A 24,731-nucleotide genomic window follows, 5' to 3' on the forward strand; every position below is an offset into this window, starting at 1 on the left:
GAACTTTGTGAAAGTTTCATCGTCGTGTGCGGACAAAAAAAAAGGAACGTTTTGAACAGGGACAGTAAAAATACATCACATCTTTTAAAATATCTTTACTCGTCATTAACACGAGGCCGTTGCATGAGTTAAAATAATAATGAAAAAAGCTTCATCTTTCCATATCAAACAAGCAGTCCCTATTAGATAGATCACACAAAATGACAATCTGTGTCAAATTTATAGATGATGGCTCCAAGAATATTATTGATTTGGCATGAATATTATACATGGTATAATTCAAAGTAAGGATACAATAAACACACCAAACATAAAAAAAGTCCAGTGGGATATTGAATTGATGATTCACCATATTACCTTAATTACATCACATGAACGCACAGTCAAAATAGGAAAAGTCACATGAAAATTCATATCCCTCTACTCATTGTTGTACTGTATACATCATTATCTGTTTTTGTATAAATATATTTCACAAAATAGCCTTAGTTCTGTGACTCCAAAGCGATTTGTTTAAGTTGCCGCTGCTCCTTCCGTGCTCGCATTCTCTCCTTGAAGTCCTCCAACTCTTTCCTCTAGAAAGAAACATGATATAAAAAAAATGTGTTGAGTCTTGCAAGAACTTCTTTAGATGTTCTCAAGCCAAAAAACAGCTAGAACAAATATAAACATTTGTAGGACAAATTGAAACTGATCATACTCATAAAGTACTTATTTCTGTCTAACATTCTAATGTAATTAATTTTTTTTCCTCCCAGAATTTCATAAATTTAAATATGGAGGAGAAGGGGGTGCAGGTGGTTTGATCCTAAACTTTAATCTGATAAAGCTACAGTGTCAAAATACAAACATTTTGTCCTCTTAATTAAAAAAATGGTAAATTGTTACAAAATTAAAACTAGACATACATGTCTTATAACTATACTATAACTTACATGAATTCCTTCATCAGCAGGGAAGATTTCCCTCTGTCCATCACACAAAAAATCCATAAATGAAAAAAGATGAATTAGTGTTACAACATCGTCACACGGGTCAGTGATCGCGAAATTAAGACTGCCGGTGTACAAACCTTCCTCTTTACGATGTACTCCTCAAAATATTCCGCTTGATTGGAGATCCAGAACATGGTAACGGGGAAAGACAAATACAACATCATCTGTTCCAACACAACAAACACGATTGAGCTTTAATCTAATCATCTGAAGGAAAAAGAGACCGAAATCGAACACGGTAAAAGTTTTAAGAAGACGACATCAAAACTTACTCTGAACATCTCTATTTTTACGCCCATTTTGACATAAATTTCGAGGTAGAACTTCAGTTTTACATAAACTAAAACCACCGGTCAAAAGACCTTCACACTACTTCCGGGGTACGCAGGCGGGCCAATCACGAGACAAGCAATGCGCATGCGTAAACATTATGGAAACATGTGAAAACAAAAACAATTTTATTTTTTTAATTAGACGTTCCTCTGCTCGTATCCATCACATATGTGTAATAATCATTATTATTAAGTTATTTAAAAATATTGGCAGCACTGAGCGTTGACTTCCTAGTACATCGCGTAGCTACGTTATCGTCCACTGAAGGGTGCTGCAAACCAGATGATTTCCATTCTGGTGGCATGATATGTCAATTCAAAAGTCGGATTTATTTAGTGTCAATAATAATCACTATGGCTTTATAGATTTCATTTTTATCCAAGGAGACGTCCCGAAGGCACAGAGACCGGTTTATTTAGAAGTTGCACTGCCGTCACTTATTCCTTCGAATATGAAAATGAAAACAGAAATGCAAATGTTACTATCAGATATATATGGAACGGTTGATTGCGGTAATTATACATTTTTTTCCATGTGTTGTCTACCTGTTTTGCTAACAATCGACGTGCTAGTTTATTACATTTTTGAATTAATTTTTATTTACAGTGGACGTTTTAAATGAATCAAATACCTTGTGTGAATTTCCCCCACCACCAAATTGGTTCCCTTTTGTTGTTGTTTTCGCTTCACATTGCATCGTCAAACGTGACCCCGTTCTCGCTCGTGACGTCGCGGGCGAAAAAGCCCTTGCGTGTGACGTCACCGAGCAGGAGAGGTGTTCACGATCCTCGGAGAGAAAGAGCCCGCGCGCCCTGGCAACCTGATAAACCCAGGTAAACGCCATTGTTTCCAACCGCTAAACCTCTCTCGTTGCGTCGTGTCCGTCAACTGTGCGAGTGAGCAGCCTGGAACACAGCGACGGTGGCGCTCCCCCTCCCAAAAAAATTAACCGAACAAACAAAATAAAAGAAGCCTTTAAACTGGGGGGTTACGTTGATAGCCGGCGCCCGTTGGCGAGCGTTGACTTGCACGGCGGCCTGCTCCGGCAGGCTAGGCTAGCTTGGTAGCCAGATGCTCGCCGGCAGTTGTCTGCAAACAAAAAGAGGAAAAAGACACAATAAACACACCCGAGTTGTGTGGGTGTCCGTCTACCATCCCGTACACCTATTAAAACACTGTAAGCCCCCACTGTGCCACCCGCAGCCGAGCAAACGCCGTTCAGGACACAGTGTTCGGCGGCTATGGCTACTTCGCTCGCCGACTGTCTTCTGTTGTGGGAGACGCTGACGCCGTCACGGTGATGATGTCGCACACTTAACAAGAGTCCGAGGCTCATTTACTCAAACACGGAACCAGTAAGGCAAATGACGGGGGTCTGGGTTCTAATTTTCTTTTGTTAAACGGTCAAGATTGTGGATAGTCGCCCTTTTCGTGCGCGTTAGCTAAACTGGTTTCACTTTGTGTTGTTTCGGACGTCCGAAACTGGTGCTAATCCGTGGCATGGCCTAACTAACGTGATGCTCTCGGCTGCCCGACCATGCCAAATACTTAGCCGTTCCCCTTTGATTTAATCACACCTAGTAATGACCTACATTAGAACGCAATGGACGATGCCAGTCGCTTTAAGCCTGCTTGTGTTTATCTGTAAACAGCCCTTCAGTGCCCAGGCCCTATTCTTAGAAACACCAATTTCTGATTTATGCACACATGCTGTACTTTGTCATGGTCGACTGTTGTTGTAATAACACGACACCCAAAAGTGTAATGTGATGGCAAAATGTGCACTGACTAGGGGTTTCACCGATAAGCCGAGCTGTGAACGGGTCGACCTTACAACTTCACATCAATGTTTGAATCTTGAAGTCGACTAACCGCTTGCTAAACGTGTGTTTTTTGTGTTCTAGTAAGGCGTTTGTGCAACTAACTTCCGCGTTCGGCAAAACAGAATTAAGCGCTTCCTTCTGTCTTGGGTAAATGGCTGCGCGCTATAGCAGGAAACTCTCAAAATGCACCCGTTGGACCTTTAAACATCAGCAGTCTTTTGTTTGGGGTCATTCCGTCAAAATGGCTTTGTGTGAAACCTTTGTGTGAAACCTTTGTGTGGCCCAAAAAATGGTCGGGGACCACTGTCCTGTCCTGAAAAAGAATTAACGGAGGTCAACTCAACTTTCCTGACGTCATTGTCAAATACAAAAAAAAAAAACATCTTAAACGATTCATCATCTCATTTTGAAGAGCTCTTCAGGAAGTCCAAATTATAAGTTTGCTCTCCTCAAGTCTTTTCCTGTTGCCGTTTGCATGTTCTCCCTGTGCTTGTGTGGGATTTCTCCAGGCGCTCCGGCTTCCTCCCGGATTCCCAAAACACAGTCGTGAGTTAGTTGAAGACTCTAAATTGACCGCAGATGCGAGTGTGAATCGTGGTTTGTCAGTACGTGCCGTCCGATTGGTCGACGTGCAGTTCAGGGCGTACGCCGGCTCTCGCCCCAAAAGGGTTCCAGTGCAGCCTGACTCTAATTAGGACAAGCTCTGTAGAAAATGGATGGATGGACGTTGTCACCTTGTTGCAATTGTTCAACAGAATTCCACCCTGTTTGGATCGCTTCTTGTAGTATGCAATATTCCAGTGAATTTTTGCAACTCAAAGCTTATCCCTAAGTTTAAGAAAGGGAAATGATTTTGCTTGAAAGTGCTTGAAAATGGTGGATTGCTACCGATTACTTGATCATTTAGTCCGATTAAGTGCCTTGAACAAACATTGTCAAAGGTATCCAAGAAGCAGGTCAGACTGTCGGCGAATTATTTTTGCGCGCTTGTAAGAACGCACTTTATTCCCGCCCCCCCACATCTCTGTTATGATGCTGTTTTTGGTTCTACTCTCCAGTTGCCATGGAGAATCATTTTTGGCCTAGTTATGAGCGACCTCTAGAAGAAACGGACAGTACGGTCGGTGAGCAAACGAACAGGCCGACCAAATCCATTCCAGCGCCGGTGTCAAACTCAAGGGCCAGGGGCAAGATGCGGCCTGCGACGGCAAAGCATGTGTATCAACTTCCATGATTTTTGTTCGAATCTGAACCAAAATTCCAAATTGTCATATCATAAAAGATGACGTTAAGATATTGGTAGCGTTTTTTGCGTTACCAAACGTCAACAATAGTTGAAAGACCCATTACCCTTGATTTGTGATTCCAAATTTAATGTGTAAATATGACGGGTCGATTAAAGATTTTCACGTTTTCTGGCATTGCGGCCCTCTGACTGAAACCGTAAGTACAATGTGGCCTGCGATAAAAATGAGTTTGACACCCCCGCATTACAGCCTCTACGTGAGTGTATAGAAATGTTTGAACGTTCCTGCTCTGTCAAAAACGCACAAAAAAGCTTTTTGTTGTTTGGTGTTCAGGTCCTTCCAAAAGTTGTCTGTTTCACATTTCATGCAAGATTAGGGTTAGGTCGGGGAAGCTGAGCCTTAGGGTTAGGGTTAGGTTCAGGTTCACACCGAATGTCAATTATGTTGCGATCCAGTGGGTTTGAATCCGGGACTTTGTCACGTACTTGTCCGTCATAACAGAGGGTCGGCCTCAACTTTGACGATCTTTCTGTGTACCGTATACTTTGCTGAATATGGCTGAAGGATGGGCACATCCTTTAAGTGGTTTGGGAAGCCAAGGATGAGGGTGAGTGCGGGTGGAGCATAATTAAACGGACAGAGGCAAGGACAGGAAGGGGTGGGCCGCTAAAAGGTGTAGGAGGAGGGGAGAGAGGGAGAGAGAGAGAGAGAGAGAGAGAGAGAGAGAGAGAGCAAGAACCTCAAGCTATTGATGGGGAAACGGGAGGGGTGGAATGAAAAAGCACGTAGGGCAGCCAGAGGAAGGGAGGGGTGTGAGTGTGTGTGGGCTGAGGCGCTGGTGAATGAGGAAGCAGCAGAGCCATTTTTCCTGTTGAGAAACTGCACACTGCTCTGAGTGCGCGAAGAGACGCAGCGAGAGAGGGAGAGGAATAAAAGTCCTCCTCCGGGGAGTCTCTCCGGGGTCCTCGGCGGCCTCCGCGAACCTCCCGCCCGCCGCCGCCGCCTTTCGTTGAAGTTGGGGAGGCCCCTGAAGAGGACACAATGGAGCGGAGAGCCTTTGGCAACTGGGCCGTTGTACTACTGAGAGGGGGATGGGGTAGAGAGAAGACCGGTTCACACAGCTAACACAGCCTGCCGGCTGCAGGCTTCCGTGGCCTCTCCTGCGCTACTGAACCAGCTCTTCCCGTCTCCTGGGCTATTTTTTTCCTGGAATAGACGCCCCCGCCGCCACCCCCCGCTCCCAAAACTCCGCTTGGACTACGCAATGGATTTACTCATCATGTTCTGCGGGATTTTAGGATACGCGCCACAGCCTCGGGCTTAAATCAGTGTTCTGGATGACAGAAAAGGAAAGGGAAACTTTCCTAGTCATCTTTTAACCCGTCTTTTTTTGGGATTGTGTGTTGTTTCCGTGTCGCAGGGTTGATTTTTAAATGGATTACAAGATGCATGCCAAGTCCAACGATTTGCTGGATTTCCAAAAACTGGATGCCCTTCTGGAAAAGATTGCACATTCCGTCTCTGTGAAAAGGTAATGGTGTTGACCGTGTAACTTCTGCTAAGAACTTCTTGTTTTTATCATACAGCCAGTGTTTGTTTTGTTTTGTTTTGTTTTTTCCCCCTGTCTGAACTAAAACTAATATTAATCAGTTCCACACATTGCGTGTTGATGTGCTGAGGACAAGGCAACGTTCGAAACAGCCTGGAGTTCTGGCTCTCGGGACTGTCATGTGGCGAGCACTATCTCTTGGATCCACATGGCCTGACACTTTTTCCCCCTAGTTGTTTGTTGCACGCTTGTTTTGACGACAATATTGTTATCCACTTTTTTTTTTTTTCTGTGTGTGCCAGAAGCCAGGAACCTACCTCCTGGTGAGAGAGGGGGCGTGGGGGAAGGGGGACTGCAGAGGAAGAAGGGGGTTGTGTGTGTGATTCATGGAGTTTGGCTTCCATATCGCGGCCAGCTGGAAGTTAAGCGTGAGAGAGCCTTCATTTTCTTTTGGTCTCTATCTTGACTCATGTTTAGCCTATTTGAGTCACTCCGGGGACTGCCTCAAAACAGTCCACGCTTACTATAACCGCGATAAGGAACTCTTTATATTGGATGGGCTCGAATTATCGGACACTATCCAGTTCTGGTCTTTGTGTGTTTTGTTTGTTGGTGAAACTCAATTTGTGGTGCAAAGAGCTGTCTTGTCATTTGCATACAAAAACAACATGACCCTGTCTGACAGAGAGACGTCTGTTAATCATCGGAAGTAGCAAAAAAGAGAATGATGCTACCGGACTGCTGTAAATAATTCAAAATGCAAATAGTGTTTACACTCAAAATTGGGCACCATTTCTTGCTGTTTTCAGTCTCGAGATGAAGAGACAGTGAGCACTGCAAATGCTAATTGCATCATTGCACCTCCTTTATCAACGTCCCAAAGATTAATCTCTCATCATCACTAATCCAATCCTCATAATGGCCCCACCTGTATTCCCCTCATTGACCTTGGCAAGGAATGATTGACAACCCCAATTTGTTTAAATTTAAAGCTCATCCTCTTTCCCGTGGAAATCTTGCTAAATTTTCACGCCGGACCTGTAACGGAACTGAAATCAGCATTATTTCTAAAATTTACCCAGTTTTGATCGGTATCTGCTGATCATGAGCGTTTAATGCCGATCGGTTTTATTGTGATCATTCGCCGATCCGATAATTGACGTCATTGATATCGGATCGGCAAATGATGACGATAAAGCCGATCAGCATAAAATGCTGACTCACTCCGATCAATGAGGTTATTGATTGGCTGTGCGAATGACATTTACTCTGCGTCGCCATCGCGCCCAGCACATTTGGATACAACAACAATTTTATTTTTTTAGCATTTTCGCATCTTTTAACACAGAACTGCAAATAACTGACAGCCTATAAAGTTATTAAAAAAAAAGAAATAAAACGTAACGCTCGGGTCGGACTCGTAGACAAATTTTCCCTTTCACGATTGCACTATGTCAGACTACTGCAATGAAATCTTGGATTCCTGTACCGCCGCATCCCGTTTTTTTTTTACAGTCAGTGGTGTTTTATCTGCTCAACTCTCACAATCACAGCTTGTATGTTGTCACCCCTTTGAGTTGCAATCTGAGTTTGAATGGAAACAAACAACTACAGTTAGCCAGCGTTTTAGTTATTTATTTTTTTAATAATGTTTGAATATTGTGGTTTGATGTCTGTTGGTGGTCAGAGGGGGTGCAGACGCAGAATGCCAGGCACACTTCTGTCCAATGGCCCCAGGGCAGCTGTGGCTACACAAGTAGCTTCCCCAACTGAGGAGTAAACGAATAATGCGTGAAATTGTGAAGCGTCTTCGAGTGGCGAGATAAGCGTCACGATTGTTGCGATGGAAAATGCCAAATTTAAACTGGCAACGTGAAGTAGACTTCCTGTTAACTGGTTAGCACAAAACCCACTCACATGAAAACATTCAGAGGTCCCATGCGTCACTGAGATCAATAGTAATCCGCTTGATCAGCATAAATCAATTAATCAGGGCGTAGCAGCTCCTTTGGTAAATTTTGACACCGGTTGATGGAAAGTGAAAAATGTCTTTGCGAATCAACAAGAATGGGTGCTCCTACCCTGTGTGCAATTAATTATTGAACCATTTTGCTTTAGGCTTAAAACCAGAGACTGCTGTTTGACATCTTTACCTGAGTTTGAACCCGTTCCCCGTACATGAATCATTCATACTTTGATGGGAGACGGCGGCGACATCTTGCAGTCACGTTCTTTCCTCTTCGGCCAAATGCGAGCGCACATTTCCTGGTGTGAGATGTCCGCAAAGCCCCTCACCCCAGTAACAACAGCCTCTTCCGCTCTTTTCAGCATTCCGCTGCAGTCTGCAGTGATGTATGTCCAGGTCAAAGTTCAACTGGTCTCCCAGAGCTTAGGGCAATGTAAGACATGCAAGCAGCAGGAAGTGCACGTTTTGATTGGCCTTACTTTTAGTGCTTGCGAACACTTGATTGGTCTCACATGCCGACACCGTTCCTGCTCGAGGGCCAGGAGGTCGCTATGAAGAATTATTTATCATGTTAGCGAGAAGGCCGCAATTGCACACGAAACCCATGCGCAATTTGACTCATCTTTCAAGACCCAAGATTATAGTGTGTTCTATGACAATATACAGACATAAGCAAACTTTCTAAAACAGTAGTCAAAAATGTTTTAGTAGAAAAATTTATTTTCTGTCTTTGAATTCTTTAGTAATCAGTAATTATCGTAATTTCCGGACTATAGAGCGCACCTGATTATAAGCCTCACCCAGTACGTTTTTAAAGGAAAAAGCATTTTATACATACACGAGCCGCACCTGATTAAAAGCCGCATGTGCCCACATGAGATATTTACAAAGAAAGATGGTGCACAGAAAGAGTTTTCAAAGTATTAATAATATACCTTAGCTTTTCTTTCCAAATAGTGCCTGTGACACGGCAGTAACACAACAGCAACGCGCTAGCACAGCGCTAACAGGGCCGGTGGGGAAAAAAAAAACATACTGGTAAAAATCACTGAGACGCGGTAGTAAAACAGCAGCAACATGCAAGCACAGTGCTAACGCTGGCACAGCGCTAATAGGACTCATTAAAAAAACATACTGGTAAAAATCACTGAGACATGGCAGTAACACAGCAGCAACATGCTAGCACAGCGCTAATGCTAACAAAGCCAGTTAAAATAAACATAAAGGTAAAAGTCACTTCCTCGGCACATATATTCCACCGGTCTCACTCTTACCTTTCCTGCTCGAGTGCCGCCTTGCGGCCGTTAAAAAAAAATGCACAAATTAGCCGCATCACCACATAAGCCGCAGGGTTGAAAGCGTGTGAAAAAAGTCGAGGGTCATAGTTTGTAAATTACGGTCGTAATTTTTCACTTAGTGATGCATGGAGATTTCGGCCATTCAAAACTACAATATTACAGTAGCGTGAGATACGTATAACATTAAAACGTACGAGTGTGAATAAAAATCGTAAAGCCGGTGCTGGTGGGAATCAAAGCGTTAAAATGTACAGCACGCCATAACCTAAGTGTATCATTTTTACTAAAATTCACGTCTTTGGCCAGGTTCCAGAAAGGGGGTTGCAAACCTTTTAACGGTAAATGATCCAACAGAGCGGGTTATTTTGTCGGGCTTATCTGAAGTGGCGCGGCAAGTGTTGTCAAAAGCACTCCTAATAGATGCTTGCGGTTTCACTTGTTACCTTTTCGGGTTACTCCACAATCCTGTGCCAATTATCAGACTGGAGATGTCTGCTTTCCTTTTAAGTAGTTAAGTATGTGACTGTCTCAACAGTTTTCAGTCCCTCATCAATGGTGGAACCGAAAGCAATCCGCACCAGAGATTTGAATGAATCTTGTGCTGCTACAAATGTTTACTCTGTCAGTGGTTTACATTTTGCACACCTCAAGTCACTCTGGATAGTCACTCTGGCTTCATTTCACTCGCGTCCGGACAGAGGATAAGGGTTGTAGAAAAATGGATCGGGTAATCTTTTCCTGCTTCTGTCAGCTGAACTTTGAACCCGGACACAACCACAACGGTGACTTGTACACCCACGCACAGAGGGAGGGTTTTTCCATCTGCCTGGTCACAAACGTGTACGTCAATGCAAAATAATTGTAAAACAGAAAAATCTCTGTCAAGAAAGGCTTCTTATCGGGTCCAGATCAAACAAGAATGGTACTCTTGCATATTTGATCGGTTATGCCCGCCGCCCACTGGGCGACGCAGATGAACTCGGGCTGAACTGCCCGCTTATTGTATTGGTTTTGGCTTCAAGTTTTCACGAGAGACTTACTCTCCACCGCTGGCTGGTTTTGTGGCAATTCGCCATTGCAAGGTTTCACAATATTGCAGATGTAACAGCTTGAAATTTACAAGCTTTTCTAACACGAAAATATGTTTATTGGTTTTAAGCTTTCATGAGACCCAGACGGCCGACGGCTGCCTCCAAAGCCGTACTATTGCAGTAGTATAATATATATTGTTGTATCATAATATTTAACTGTATATATAATCTCTAGAACAGTCAACCTGCACATCTTGCGATTCACCACTCATGTCTTTATCCATTTATTGTCTTTTGTTTTTTTCTTTGCTGTTTTTGACACAGTCGTTATGGCTGTAAATTAGCTGCAGATTTACGCTTTTTGCAGTTCGGGGTCGTCTCAATGTGTTATTTTCATGTGACGTCACCCGTTGCGCATGCCTCGGACGGTGGACATTTTTATCGCCGAGCTTGGTACTCATACATAAGCAAGGTGGACGACATTATGTTTCTAACGGTATTTATCGAAGATGCGACAACAGCGCATCAAGTCCAGACTGACTACTAGGCTAACTGGCATGCACACATCATGGGACTCAGGACTGCGTCAAAATGGCGCAGTATTGTGCCCGTGATCTTTTACTCTATGTGACAGACCTGTATGCTAACACAGAAAACGAAAAGCGGTGGGATAATTTTTTTAATATCGAGGCAAACTCCACTTATTCTATTTTTTTTCAAAAAGTAAAACCTGTATATTAGTTCACCACAAGCGAAGTTTAACATTTGATGACAATGGCAGAAAATTCTACAAGTCTTTCAAGTGACTAACAAAAAAAGGATCTTAACTGTAATGTTGGCCTTATGAAGTATCGATTCAGCTTGCTAGCTTAGCTCGGCGACACGACGATTGAGGTTGAAGCCGAGCAGCGTGATGGCGGCGTCGGGCAATCGTCCAGAAAGCCAAGTCTCCGTGAAGCGCAGAGCCACAGAGCGTCCAAAGTCTTTTCGTCTGAAGCGTTAGACGATCCCCGCTTTCGAAATCGGACTTCCATCCCGGATCGCGAGCCTCTCCGTGGCGAGGCTTTGAAGAGCGCGCCAGCTAGCAACTCTGGAAAAAGCTTGGCGAGAGTTGTCGAAAAAAAGTCAGAAGTCTCTCTGATGGTTAAAGTCCTCTCTTGTGCACTTGACTCCCGAGACGCCCGTGAAATACAAAAACCCAAACAGTAACCGAGAGCATTCCAGAGGTTGCCACACTGGTAGGCGTTAGGTATGGAGATTAAATGGACGCGCGCAGTGGTGTATGGGTAATTCAGCAAAAAACGTGGGCGGCGGATGTCTATGGAGGTCATTAAGATTACATTTTGTAATTAAAGTTAATATCCAGCCAAAAAGGAGGATCATTAAATTCTGCGATAATATTTTCATATAAACGGTGACTGCCTTTTTTTAGTTGATATTTTTTTCATCTAAACTATTTTCCTGTGAGAAATTACAAATATTCCAGAAAATGTTTGACTTGACAATTTTAAACTCGGAGTGACGTCTCGGCCAGGAACTGCTCATCCCTGGGCCGAGATTTGGGATTTTTTGACATTGCGTAAGATGAAACAAAGCCTTGGTGCATCCGTGTGTAAAAGGCAACTTTACTGCCTGGCGATAGGAGTTTGACAGTTTGTCTTAGTAATCACTGTTTACAATCTATTTTGTTTAAACGCTCCGGGATGTTAAGTGCCAATAAAAAAGCCAAGACTTCCTGTTTGGATTCCCTCGATATATGTGGGTGTTCACGACAAAACTAACAGAGGCTTTCAAGCAAATTAAAGCTACCGGTCGAACCGTTGACCTGGCAACCTTTTTTCACACAATCATCAGGTTAGGTGCGTCTAAGCACGCTGGCAGTCTCGGGCATGTAAACGTGAATCGACACTTCCACGATTTCAAGCCAAAAAAATTGTGAATTCAGGAACGTGATAGAACAGAAACATTTTTGTTTGAGCGAATCATTCTCACAATTGGGCACAGATGCACTTTCTGCTCCCACAAGTGGCAGTTGCCGAACTTTATAGCTCAGCCGCGGGCCGAGCTAAGACCGTCCTCTGAAGAAGCGTGTTGGCCCACTTACAAAACTTGTTTTATTTGCCCAAATTGACAGGAATATGCGCGTCAAGGACTTGATGACAATAACCTGATCTTAGTTTTGAGACACCACAGACGCCGACAACATTATCTGATACATTTGTATAAATAGACTCCGGTTGAAGCGTGCCAGTGTGGAAACTTTTTGTGAGCCATTTTCCAAATTGAGCTTCTCTGGATCTGTGCCGGCAACAGATGCCGCGAGCCTGCAGGAGGTCTTAGTTCTCGGTTCCGCATTTATTGGAGATGAATGCGTTCGCCGAGTTTGTTTACACATTTCATTGTGAAAAAAACTGTCACAGCGAGTGAGGACGCGTGTTCCTGATGTTAACGAACGGTTGAGGGCCATCTGGCAATATTTATTTGTATGATAAGAGTTTGGCATGCGCGGCAACCGGAGTCGGCACAGATTGTTGTGGCTGCAGTATTTTATTTTATTTTTTACCTTGTCCTTGTGGAGTTTTTCCCAAAATGTGCTTTCTTTGATGCCACAAAGTCAGCGTTGCAATTGTTGACCTGTATTTCAGGTTATTGTGAAACAGTTGTGCATTGACTTAAAATTATAATAATAAGATTTTCCAAGAAGCGAGCTCCTATTCAGCTGTTTATTTTTGGTTGAATTTGCGAGCCAAAAAAAATTGAGGTGCCGGCACTGTATGAAAGCGTTGAAGTCTGCTCACGTCACAACAATCAATACTTTTGCAGATAATGGATAATAATCAGAACGCATTAAGCTTTTTGATGCCACTCCCAGTTGAAATTTACTGTCAAAACTAAAGATGAAACAAAGAAAAGGTGTATTTAAAGCAACCGTATAATTTTGCCTCAATGATAACACAAAATGGGAAACACCATAGATGGGTTCACGGATAGCATCAGTGTCGTGGCGTTATAAACAGTCGATATTTGAACGTGAACGATGGAGCAAAATGTAGATTGACAAGATAACAATACTCACAAGCACCTTCTTTTTCCTCTGCATAGGATGAGTCGCATGTACTATAATTTCCGGCCTATACGCTTTCTGCGGTTTATGCAGTGATGCGGCTAAATTGTGCATTTTTTCTAACGGCCGCAAAGGGGCACTCAAGTGCAAAAAGTAACAGTGAGACTGGTGGAATATATGTGCCGAGGAAGTGAATTTTACCGGTCCGGCCCTGTTATCGCTGCGCTAGCGTGTTACTGTCATGTCTCAGTGATTTTTACCAGTATGTTTTTTTTTTTTTAAACCGGCCCTGTTAGCACAGCGCTAGCATTAGTGCGGCAGCATTAGCGTTAGTGCGGCGGCGGTAGGATTAGCGTTAGTGTGGCGGCGCTAGCATTAAACTCTCTGTGTACTGTCTTTCTTTGTAAATATCTCGTGTTTCAATGTGGGCACTTGTGGCTTTTACACGACTGCGGCCTCTGTATGTACCAAATGGTATTTCCTTTACAAATGTACTAGGTGAGGCTTATATCCAGGTGCGCTCTGTAGGCCGGGAATTATGGTACTCAATGCACACACGTATGTCTATTATACTGCCCTGCCAATAGGAGCAGTACAGTGTCCATTGAAAAGAGCCAAAAAATGCTTCATGGCTTTACTTTCTAATTAGTTTCATTACTGTTTGTTTTTATGAATTACTGAATTACAGAGTTGTTTTTTTCCTTTAAAAAAAATTGGAGGCCAGCGGTTTCGTAGCATTTCCATCGGATTACAAGCGTCGTCACAGGACAAATGAAATATGTAATGCACCACTAGAACGTGTTTATCACCATCACGAGAATTCTTCTCTTCCAAAGGAAGCTTCACACACATTTGAAAGACGACTAGAGAAGTCGCCGAGGGACGACTGGATTTGTAATCTAGTACGGTAGAGAGCGTTGCTTACCTTGCCCTTTGCCCTCTGCCCTACAGAGGTTGTTTGCACACGTGGATACTTTGGAATTAGTCATCTGTTCACTGCTCGCTTGAGGTATGAGAGCTTAATTTTCATGAATCCATAATGTTTTGGCTCTTGAAACGTTTACATCACGGTAATGTAGTAACGTTCCTCCTGTGTATTCCAACTGCATTTCCTCTTGGGTGGCGACAAAACAGATGAGCCATGAAAATGCACCACAGTACAGCAATGTGACCCCCCCCCCCCCCCCCCCCCGCAAAAAACTGACGGCCACAAATTGCGTAATGTTTCGCTTGACCTGGAGTGACGTTTTCCTGTGTTGAAATGCACGTAAGCGCCTCCACGTGACTCCACTTGGCTGCCGTCAGCCATCTTCCTCCCATTTAACAGGCCGTTTGCCGCAGGTTTTGATTTACCACAGGTATGTCGTTTGGTCAGTCTTTGATCTGTGCGTGACAGCGCAGCCGATCTTTCTCCCAGCTTGAAGCGCAGACGGACAACCGGTCGGTAGTGTTTGTAAATCCAAGCAGAACACGTCCGGTGAGCCCATTTTTTTTTTACCTGTGCTCATGCATTATTGGCATTATCGAAGGAAAGAGGTTACACACTACTTTTGCCCCCTACACTGCTCAGCGGCTCATCTGTTCTTCCGTTTCGTTTTAAGAATCATTCCTTCCAAGCCGTCTATCCCGAGCGATCCTTACAGCACTCAATTCATGAAAACGGCTTTTGACTGTGTACCTGTTCAGACGTGCAGTCGCCATTACGTATTGGTATCACGTGTGACCTCAAATAAGTCAGATTCTCCGCTGTGTGTTTGAATCCCCCAAGGAGGCCTGAGGCGGTGTCATGGTTTTGCACAGACTGCTTCCTTGTTCCCCATTAAGTGACTCATCAAGAACGGGATTGCTCACGGACAATACCGCTAATGTTTATTTATGGTTTTCGTTGAATTTTATGTGTCCCAACCACACTGGCGCTGTTCAATTTGTTTTGATGATGATGCAAAGAGGTTGACGGCAGCAAAGACATTGACTGATAGATGTAACTTCCTTGTATCATGGATGTAATTCCAGGCGTTTTTCAATCAATAAATAGGAGGCTAAATTAGCTTGTAGCCTTTTAATTGAATTGAATATCAACACATGATTAAATATTTTTTGGGGCATTACTAGCAGGCGGAAGAATAATTAGAAAGATGGAGGTACGCACTGGTAAAGAGTTGTGGTGCAAATACTGTTGATCTTTTGATTGTTTTTACCCTGTAAGCAAAGCAAAAGTACGCTTGCGCCTACAAGACGATGGCACTACATCAGATTACTGCAATAAAATCTTGCCGCATCTTGGTTAAACACAAGCAACACTACACATATATTATGATGCCGTCTTGAATCCCTTCATACATACATCTACATAGATCTTGTCGAATCAAACAGGGAAGGCCGGACAGGATAATATGTCAAAAAGGCTAGAACGTGCTGTCGCCACCGGGTCTTTGGGAGATGTCTTTTTGCGCAATTTTTCAAGGGGTGTTTTAAGTTATAGTCGCGTACTTGTAACACTTCCTACAAGCAGCCATCATAATATTGTCTAACTTGCTAGTGCTAGCACGAATGTTTATATGTAAACATGCAAGGGTTCTGTCAATTCATGCTCGAAAGCGTCGGAAAACATTGTTTGTTGACAATGGTGAGCCACACTACACGGAACATATTCCAAAAATGTGAGTCTTCTGTTTTTTTTGTCATTGGGGAAACGTAGGACCAAATCTTTGGTGGTCGTTGGCACAACAACATGTTTTGTCAGTCGAGACGAAATATTGGGCCTTAAGACATGTAGGATGATCCAGGCATAAAACAGGGGAATTCTTGTATAGCAGCTATTTTAAGATGTGAAATTATATCCCGTGGGTATTCCGTCAAATATCGTACAATTTTACTTCATGTGCTTTATATGCTTGCTTGACGATTTAGCCTCTGAATTTTATTCAGGTTGCTGCGGGGAGTTCCCCAAGTATTGGTGAATATGACTGTAAACATATGATTGCTCTGTATTCTGTGTCACAAATCCATAATTCTGGTCTGTTATGCTACTGTAAGAAAAAAAAGCAAGTATTGATCGTCTAGTAATCTAATCAAGAGAAAACAGTTGCATACTGTAAGTGCGTTCCTGTCCGTTAATTATATTCATTACAGATTATAAAAATGGCAACATAAACTGAAATACTAGCGACTGTTGAAGATGAACATCTGGCCTCTTTTCTCCCCCCCGCGCCAGAGAGTCCAGCGAGGAGTGCAATGGGATCAGTGGTGCTCTGTCAGTGGAGTCTGTGCCGGGGCCAAGATTGAACTGGTGCACTGCCAACACCGCTCCCCCTGCCCTCGCTCCAGCCCCCGCGCCGGGGCCCGAGCCCATGCCCAACCCAGTCAGAGTGGGGGACGGCCTGGACGCAGCGCAGATGTCGGGCAGCAGCAGCAGCGGCGGCGGCGGCGGCGGCAGCCTGGGGCAGCCTCAGATAGTTGGCAACCCCGCGCCCCCGGAATACATCAACCTCGACAGGCCCAAGCGCCAGACCAATCAGCTGCAGTACCTGCTCAAGGTGGTCGTGAAGTCTCTGTGGAAGCACCAGTTCGCATGGCCCTTTCATTCACCAGTGGATTCAGTCAAACTCAATATTCCCGTAAGTCACATCTTCTTTCTCTTTTTCAAATGCATACGAAGACGCTTTACACCTTTGTACTTTCCAGCCTGGGTTTTAATGAAGCTCTGCAAATAAAACATACAATAACCGCCCACATATTTGTTGTTCACTGTTTACAAATTCACGTTTTTTGTTGTTCTTGTCGTCATTTGTGCAACCTATCCCCAGCTCTTTTGCAAAAAAAATAAAAATTCACTTATTTTGAGTTTTTAGCCTTCTGAAAAGGCACAAGGTGATATTAAAGTCATCTAAGTAATAAATTAGTCCTGTAAGTGATGTTTAGGTAGCATGTTGAAGTAATAATTTGCTACTGAAAAATTTGTGTTTTCGGGCGGAGCTCATTTTAGCCTGGGTTGTGAGTGGAAATTAGAGTATTGACTACATGTGCATGTAAACTCCTAGTTGTGATATAGTTATGGTTTCAACTATTAGTATAGACAATTCCAAACATTTTTAATTGGCATCAATTCCGCTTGGGGTTGTGGGAAATCACTGCACACTGATTTCGCCTCACCCTACCGGGGACATTTTTCTGCTTTACCAGTGCTGAAAAGTCTCCTTGTGATCAATGCGCATGCGCGTATATTTTGTAAACTTCCGGCCAGTCTGAAACATCCCCATCCATGCTTCAACATGTGCCATTCGACAGCTTGTCGTCGAGTGTTCATGTTCGATGAGGACGTCTCAGAAAGACGAACACAGCGAACGTACATATATGCGTATATCTTTTATTAATCAACTTCTGTTTTAAAGTTAGGATATAACATATGTTAGCCCCCTCTATGTAGAAGAAGGGGAACGATGAGACCGGGGGATTTCCCCGTAAGCGTCTAATACGTACCCAGAGTTCCCCTGTTAGTAACGCATGCACATTAATAACAAGGAGACTTTACAGCACGGGGGGAGCGCTCAGACTGTCACCGTCACCCCTGACTAAAACATTTTTTTTTTGATGAATTTTCTCAAGTGATGATGTCATAAGGCCCTCACATCATTTGTCACGGTGTCGTCATTTGCAGTTGCTTATCTCGGTGACATAAATGAAAGAACATCCCACCCGAAATATTCTCGCCGATATTTCTGATTGTGAACAACTACTGTATAATGATGTGCTTTGCAGGACTACTACAATATAATCAAAAGTCCTATGGACATGGGAACAATCAAGAAAAGGCTTGAAAACAGCTACTACTTGAATGCCCAAGAATGTATCCAAGACTTCAACAGGATGTTTACCAACTGCTACATGTACAATAAGGTATTACAGTCACATTGTTGACAATGAGCTGAAGAGTACAACACAAAAATACAGGAGCTGATGAGTCTTCATAGTGCGCCACGTTTGTCTGTCACGACAGCCTTCGGACGACATAGTCTTAATGGCGAAGGCTCTCGAGAAGGCTTTCCTCCAAAAGGTCGCCGACATGCCTCAGGAAGAGATTGAGATTGCGGTCATGACGGGGAAAGGCCGCGGCCGAGGTCGGAGAGACGCCGGTACGCGCTTTTAAGCCCACGTCGTAATCATGTGTTGTCATGCGGTTTGTCCTCCGCGAGACTATTCCTGTGTCCGTTATCCAGGTCTCAGCTTGAAACCGGGAGCCATAATCGACCCCTCGTCAACGACTCCTCAAACGCGAGGCCTGTCGAGCCTCCCGGCGGCGCCTCAGATGAGGGGACCGGCGCAGGGCCCGCCTTCACTACCTCCTCAGCCTTTAATGCAGGCCCTCCCGTCCCACATCGCCCCGACGTTACCGGGCCACGCGCCGCAGCTTGGCGCCCCCTACTCTTTGGGCCAATTGGATTGCACTCTTCAAGTTCCCATGATGACCTCCGTGCCTCCCCCCGCTCAGACCTCCCTTCCCCCAGCATCCCTCCAGAGCGCTGCCCCCATGCTGCAAAACCCTATCACCATGACCAAAGTGAGTGTACGATTGACGTGGGGGAATCATTAACGTTATTTAGTAGTTTAATCACGCCGACATCGATATGTTTTGCAACAAAATAAGCAAAATAAACAGGAGCAGAGGTTACGCACACTAGACAGAGGCACAAGGCCAGAGGCAAATGTTCAGACAGAGGCCCTACGTTATTATTAAATATAATGAACCCCTCTTTATTGTGGCAGATGCTTTCCAGAATCAATCCGCAGTAGGAAAAAAAAATCTACAATATAGAGATATGAAAACATTTTTAAATGCGTTGTAAAACGTATGTGAAGACAACAACATTTGGAAATGTAAAATGTGTAGGAAATACAGTACAATATCAATAAGTGCTATGAATAGAATACAAACAAAAATGCTTAAGGTATTACGTTCTTAATACAAAGGCTACAAAATGATGTCCTTCCCAAAAGATCTGTTTTATCTTCTCTGGAATGGTCTTGATCTTTCTTTGGTGCTCGGGGGTCACTCACACAAGTCTTCATAGATGCAGGACGCATGAGAGAAAGTACGGATGGACCAAAACTACTTTTCTCAGACAGCGTGCAACTACTCGGAATGTCCGATCCGATCACGTGACCGAAAATCTGGGTCACTTACATGATTTTTAGCAGATTGAGCTCATGAAAGAAATGAGCATGTTCAATTTTATTTACAAACTGTTTCAGGACTGCTAGCGTAAACAAAAATGGAGGCTACACTGAACAGCAAGCGATAAATGGATGAAAAATTATGCAGAACCAAATAAAAGACGATGAAAGATGCATTGAGTTTCACCTCCACAACAAACAAACCACTACAAGTTAGCTCTAACAGCGCATTTCAGTCTGCAAAATGTCGTTTTAAAGGCGACGGATCAGCGTCAGTCAGTTAAGGAACGCGTGGCTAAAGTTTCTCTGGCACCAATTTTCCTTCCTTTGTTGTATTTGTTGCAATCCAGCAAAGAAAGAGCCAGAAAAGAAAGGCAGACACCACAACACCCACGGCTAACGACCAGCTCAGCGAGTCTTCCCCAGCCGAGTCCAAGTCGGGGAAGACCCTGCCCAGGCGGGAGAGCGCCCGCCCCTCCAAAATGATCAAGAAGGAGGCGGCGGACTCGCAGCATCAAGTAGCGATGGGCTCGGGACACGGCGGCCCAAGCAGCGGCCACAGCCCCGTCCCGCAAGATCAGCTGGGGTACTGTTTGAGTCTGGTCAGGGAGATGTTGTCCAAGAAACACACGACGTACGCTTGGCCCTTCTACAAGCCCGTGGACGTGGCCGCGCTGGGGCTGCACGATTATCACGACATTATCAAACATCCCATGGATCTAAGCACCATTAAGGTGTGTTGCGGGGAGCCATTGGATTCTGCTTGAGCGCTGCGTGTGACGTTCTGAGTAATTAATTTTTTCCTTATTCACAGGCCAAGCTGGAGAACAGGCAATACCGGGATCCGCAGGAATTTGCCGCCGATGTGCGGTTAATGTTTTCCAACTGCTACAAATATAACCCACCCGACCACGAGGTGGTGGCTATGGCGCGCAAGCTGCAGGTAAAATTTCTATTTTGTTAAAAGCTATGTACTGTAATTCCCGGCCTACAGAACGCACCTGGTTAGAAGCCTCACCCAGTACATTTGGAAAGGAAATACCATTTGGCACATACATAGGCCGCAGCTGCGTAAAAGCCACAAGTGCCCACGCTGAAACTCAAATTGAAACATTAGATATTTACAAAGAAAAACGGTACACAGAGTTTAACGCTAGCGCCACCGCGCTGACGCTGCCAGCTTAAAAAAAAACAGTGGTAAAAATCACTAAGACACGGCAGTTTGAGAGAGAGAGAGAGAGAGAGAGAGAGAGAGAGAGAAGAGAGAGAGAGAGAGAGAGAGAGAGAGAGAGAGAGAGAGAGAGAGAGAGAGAGAGAGAGAAGGAAGGAGAGAGCGACAGTGACAGAGGACAATCTGTAGCACCCTGCTAACGCTAATGCCGCACTAACGGCCAGTTTAAAAAAAAAACATACTGCTAAAAATAACTGAGACATGGCAGTTTGAGAGAGAGAGAGAGAGAGAGAGACAGGACAACCTGTAGCGACGCGCTAATGCTAGTGCCACGTTAACGCCGCGCTAACTGCTGGTTTAAAAAAAAAACATCCAGGTAAAAATCACTAAGACGCCAGTCTGAGAGCGAGAGGGAGAGACAGGGGACAATCTTTAACGCTGCGCTAATGCTAACGCTAGTGCCACGCTAACGCTGCGCTGACAGGGCCGGTTTAAATAAAAATACTGGTAAAACTCACTGAGACATGGCAGTAACACGCTAGCGCAGCGCTAACAGGGCCGAACCGGTACACATCACTTCGTCGGCACATATATTCCACCGGTCTCATTCTTACCTTTTCCGGTAGAGTGCCCCCTTGCAGCCGTTAGAAAAAATACACAAATTAACCGCATAAACCGCAGGGTTGAAAGCGTGTTACAAAAGTCGCGGCTTACAGGCCGGAAATTACAGTATTAAATGTTTCATTTTCTTCTTTGATTTCACAATTAAGACATTAGCTGCTGTTTTGGAAAGTTGTTTAAAACTGTGCTGATAAGGCTTGTTCATAGCTAATAGAATGTTTTTAAAGCCGCATTCCATCTAAATCCCGATTAGTTGTGTTGACCAGAAATGGAAGGACTTCCGAATAAGAATTGAATCGTTACTCCTATTATGGTTGATAACTTTTGAGAGTTACTATCTGGATTAACTGCACATGTCGTCGGTAACATTTGTTTTGAGTAGGGCTCCTAAAAAGTTTTCTGGTCATTTTAACAGGATGTTTTTGAGATGCGCTTCGCCAAGATGCCCGACGAGCCAGAGGCCAAGGCCTTCGCGTCGGTCCCGGCTCCTCCGCTCCACCACCCCGCCCCGGTGAAACCCCAGCCTCCGATGGCCCGCGTGGCCTCCTCCTCTGACAGCTCCAGCGACTCCTCCTCAGAGTCGGAATCTTCGACCGACGACTCTGAGGAGGAGCGAGCTCAGCGGTTGGCGGAGCTCCAGGAACAGGTCAGTGTCAAACGGGGGGGAGGGAAAGTCTGGCTTTCAAAGAAATGACAACGCAGTCCTTGGCTGTGATAAGAAAGTAGTCCCTTGTCTCGGTGTAGCTGAAGGCTGTCCACGAGCAGCTGGCTGCCCTTTCCCAGCCTCAAGCCAGCAAACCAAAGAGAAAAGAGAAGGAAAAGAAAGAGAAGAAGAAAGACAAACACAAGAAAAAAGTTGCCATGCCCAGCCTTGGAGACGAGATCCAGGATACGACACCTGTTCCTCAGATGTCCAAAAGGACCAAGACCAGTACAAATAACAACAAAGAGCTTCCCAAGAAGAAATCCAGGTGGGTTCCTTTGGTCCTCTATATCTGCAGACGGACGACCCGTGAAAAGAGTTTATTGCAAAGTTTGGAGATGAAAGTACGATGGTGCCCTGACCTACAAGTTTAGTTTTGTTTCGTGACCACGCTCAACTCAAAAGACTTGTACTACAAATCATCTTTCCCCATGGAAATAAATGGAAAGTTCCCGTCAAACCCCGCAATAATGACATTTTTAATAAGAAAAATAGGACTCCACCTTACTGTGGTTTATAACTAAGGCATCAAGCCATCCATTTCCTTTGCCACTTATCCTCACAAGGATTAAGGGAAGTGCTGGAGCGTATCCGAGCTGTCAACGGGCGGGAGGCAGGGTACACCCTGACCTGGTTGCCAGCCAATCGCAGGGCACACAGAGACGAGCAGCCGCACTCCCAATCACACCTTGGAAAAATTTACAGTGTCCAATTATTGTTGCATGTTTTTTGGATGTCGGAGGAAACCAAAGTGCCCAGAGAAAAACCCACGCAGGGACAGAGAGAACATGCAAACTCCACACAGGCTAAAGAATGAAACGCTATGGGCATCCCTATTTCATTTAAATGCCAATTGACAGAGTTCTAGCTTTGCTTTATGCTTCTTGGCCACGAGAGGGCAGTAAAGACACATTACACTAACATAATAGAGTAACTACTGACTAAATAAACTGCAATAATGTTGGTCATTTTCACAGAAAATAAAGAATATACGGCTATGACTGCCTGCACGTGTTGCTGCCCCATTCGTGTTCAAATGTCATTTGCTGGCTTGTGAGGATTAGCAGCTTGGAAAACGGATTGACGGATTGGTTTTGACGACTCCAAGAGTTTTGTTGGGCCATTTTGTATTCCGGGCCAGTAGGCTTTATAAGTTATGTAGCTTGGCGCCGCATCCGTTTGGAATCCAGTAAAGCAGCCGCTTGCCCACTTTTTCAAATCATTTTTTTGCGTCCACTTCACGTTCTGCTGCATTTTGGGAAGTTTGCTGCTGCCATCTATTATTATTATTATTATACAAACTTCCTTATTTGTCCCATTATTCCGTTAGTCTTCCTTTGAGTTGTGATAATCTCATTTTGTCGAAAGCTGATTGCGAAATATGCTTTTGTATTCCTAGTAAAAAAGAGGCGATGAAAAACAACCAACCCCCAAGCCTTCCGCCGGTTCTCGGTCTGGAAGACGACCCGGCGGGTTCGTCGGCTCCGTCGGAAAAGTGCAAGCCCATGACGTACGAAGAGAAGAGGCAACTGAGCCTAGACATCAACAAGCTCCCCGGTGACAAACTGGGCCGCGTCGTCCACATCATCCAGTCGAGAGAGCCGTCGCTCAAGAACTCCAACCCCGACGAGATCGAGATCGACTTCGAAACGCTGAAGCCTTCCACCCTGCGAGAGCTGGAGCGATACGTGTCCACGTGCCTTCGCAAGAAAAAAAAGGGGGGAGGTCAGCTTTTGTCGCGTCTCATCACCAAGCGGCAGTCTGGTGTTGCTTGGGTCGGTTTACTCGTGATTGTTTTGCAGCTGAGAAGTCCGTGGAGTCCACGGTCACCGCCAAGAAGGCCGGGTCGTCTTCAGACAGCAGCGGCTCCAGTTCCGATAGCGAAAGCGAGGCCCCAGGTGCGCCCCCTTTTTTGCTGACTTTTGCTGAACCGATCTGAAACAAAATGTCACCGTTCTTTCAGGGATGTCAAAAGCGCAAAAGAAGAAGGTCCAATCTTTGAAGGAGGGGAAGAAGACTCATCACCACGTGCAAGGCGCCCCCGCGCAGCCCGCGCTTCATCCGCAAGCGGCAACATTTCAGCCTCCGATGAAGCATCAGCAAGCCCCCCCTGTGGACTACATGGTTCCTCCCGTGACCGCCCTGGAGTCTTCCCAGATGCTGGAGAACAGCTTCGAGTCCTTGCCGTCCTTCGGCCAGCCCCTCATGCATCTTCCCCACCACGCGGGAAACTCCTCGTCGCCCGCGCCGCCTCAGTTCAGCGCCAACCCCGCTGGGCCGGTGTCCCCCGGGACGCACCCCTTCCTCAACCAACATCCTATTCTTCCCTCTCCGGGTAGGCTTTACGAACACCAGCAATACAAAAGAAAAAGTGTGTGTACCTGTTATTTTTATTTATTTGGTTATTGTGATTGGCCGGTTTTTGAATACCATTCCAACACCTTCGGGTGCATCACTTTTTTTTTTTTTCTTTAATTGTTAACCAATGAGGTGAAGCAGAGTCACAAATTAGCTAAGATGGCGACACTGACACAAACATACAGTAGCTAATGACATCATGCAGGATCTTGTGTCCGAGAGAAGAGATACAGTTTCTTTAGAAATAGTCGGCGTGCAGAGCGGTACTGCCACATTTTATCTCTCCGACGCGGGACCTGTGGCGCATGTAACATCCTTTGGAACTACAACTCGTCAGAAAACACTTTGTTCACGAGGTGTTCCGAGTACTACAGACGCCTTTCTCGAACCGAGGACATGCG

At 44.8% G+C, this 24,731-nt stretch overlaps 2 protein-coding genes across 5 annotated transcripts in view; one reads left to right on the top strand and one right to left on the bottom strand.

Annotated features, from left to right (window-relative positions):
* Positions 1–34: 34 nt before the first annotated feature.
* On the bottom strand, positions 35–2,295 carry LOC133514186 (protein PET100 homolog, mitochondrial). 2 transcript variants are annotated; one of them, XM_061845649.1, is made up of 4 exons: positions 1,960–2,295; positions 1,073–1,159; positions 936–968; positions 35–575 (listed from the first exon to the last, which is right to left on the bottom strand). In XM_061845649.1, exons 1-4 carry the CDS (start codon positions 2,170–2,172, stop codon positions 486–488), a joined length of 423 nt encoding a protein of 140 aa, XP_061701633.1. In that variant the 5' UTR covers positions 2,173–2,295; the 3' UTR covers positions 35–485. The 2 variants fall into 2 exon arrangements, with proteins under 2 accessions (XP_061701633.1, XP_061701634.1); XM_061845650.1 differs by lacking the exon at positions 1,960–2,295 and adding an exon at positions 1,268–1,913.
* The window catches only part of brd4 (bromodomain containing 4), a 29,696-nt gene continuing 7,077 nt past the window's right edge, over positions 2,113–24,731 (top strand). The window contains exons 1-13 of one of the 3 annotated variants that reach the window (XM_061845608.1): positions 2,113–2,161; positions 4,210–4,275; positions 16,521–16,923; positions 18,065–18,202; positions 18,303–18,438; positions 18,523–18,863; positions 19,828–20,211; positions 20,292–20,420; positions 21,685–21,915; positions 22,014–22,240; positions 23,372–23,697; positions 23,775–23,870; positions 23,936–24,307. In XM_061845608.1, coding sequence (XP_061701592.1) covers positions 16,657–16,923; positions 18,065–18,202; positions 18,303–18,438; positions 18,523–18,863; positions 19,828–20,211; positions 20,292–20,420; positions 21,685–21,915; positions 22,014–22,240; positions 23,372–23,697; positions 23,775–23,870; positions 23,936–24,307 — 2,647 coding nt within the window. In that variant the 5' untranslated portion in view covers positions 2,113–2,161; positions 4,210–4,275; positions 16,521–16,656. Of the gene's footprint in view, positions 2,162–2,455; positions 2,684–4,209; positions 4,276–5,235; positions 5,930–16,520; positions 16,924–18,064; positions 18,203–18,302; positions 18,439–18,522; positions 18,864–19,827; positions 20,212–20,291; positions 20,421–21,684; positions 21,916–22,013; positions 22,241–23,371; positions 23,698–23,774; positions 23,871–23,935; positions 24,308–24,731 lie in introns of those variants that run through there. The other 2 variants (XM_061845607.1, XM_061845606.1) reach the window with 2 other exon arrangements.

This window comes from Syngnathoides biaculeatus, chromosome 16 (assembly GCF_019802595.1).
Source record: "Syngnathoides biaculeatus isolate LvHL_M chromosome 16, ASM1980259v1, whole genome shotgun sequence".
In the NCBI taxonomy this organism is placed as follows: Eukaryota; Metazoa; Chordata; class Actinopteri; order Syngnathiformes; family Syngnathidae; genus Syngnathoides; species Syngnathoides biaculeatus.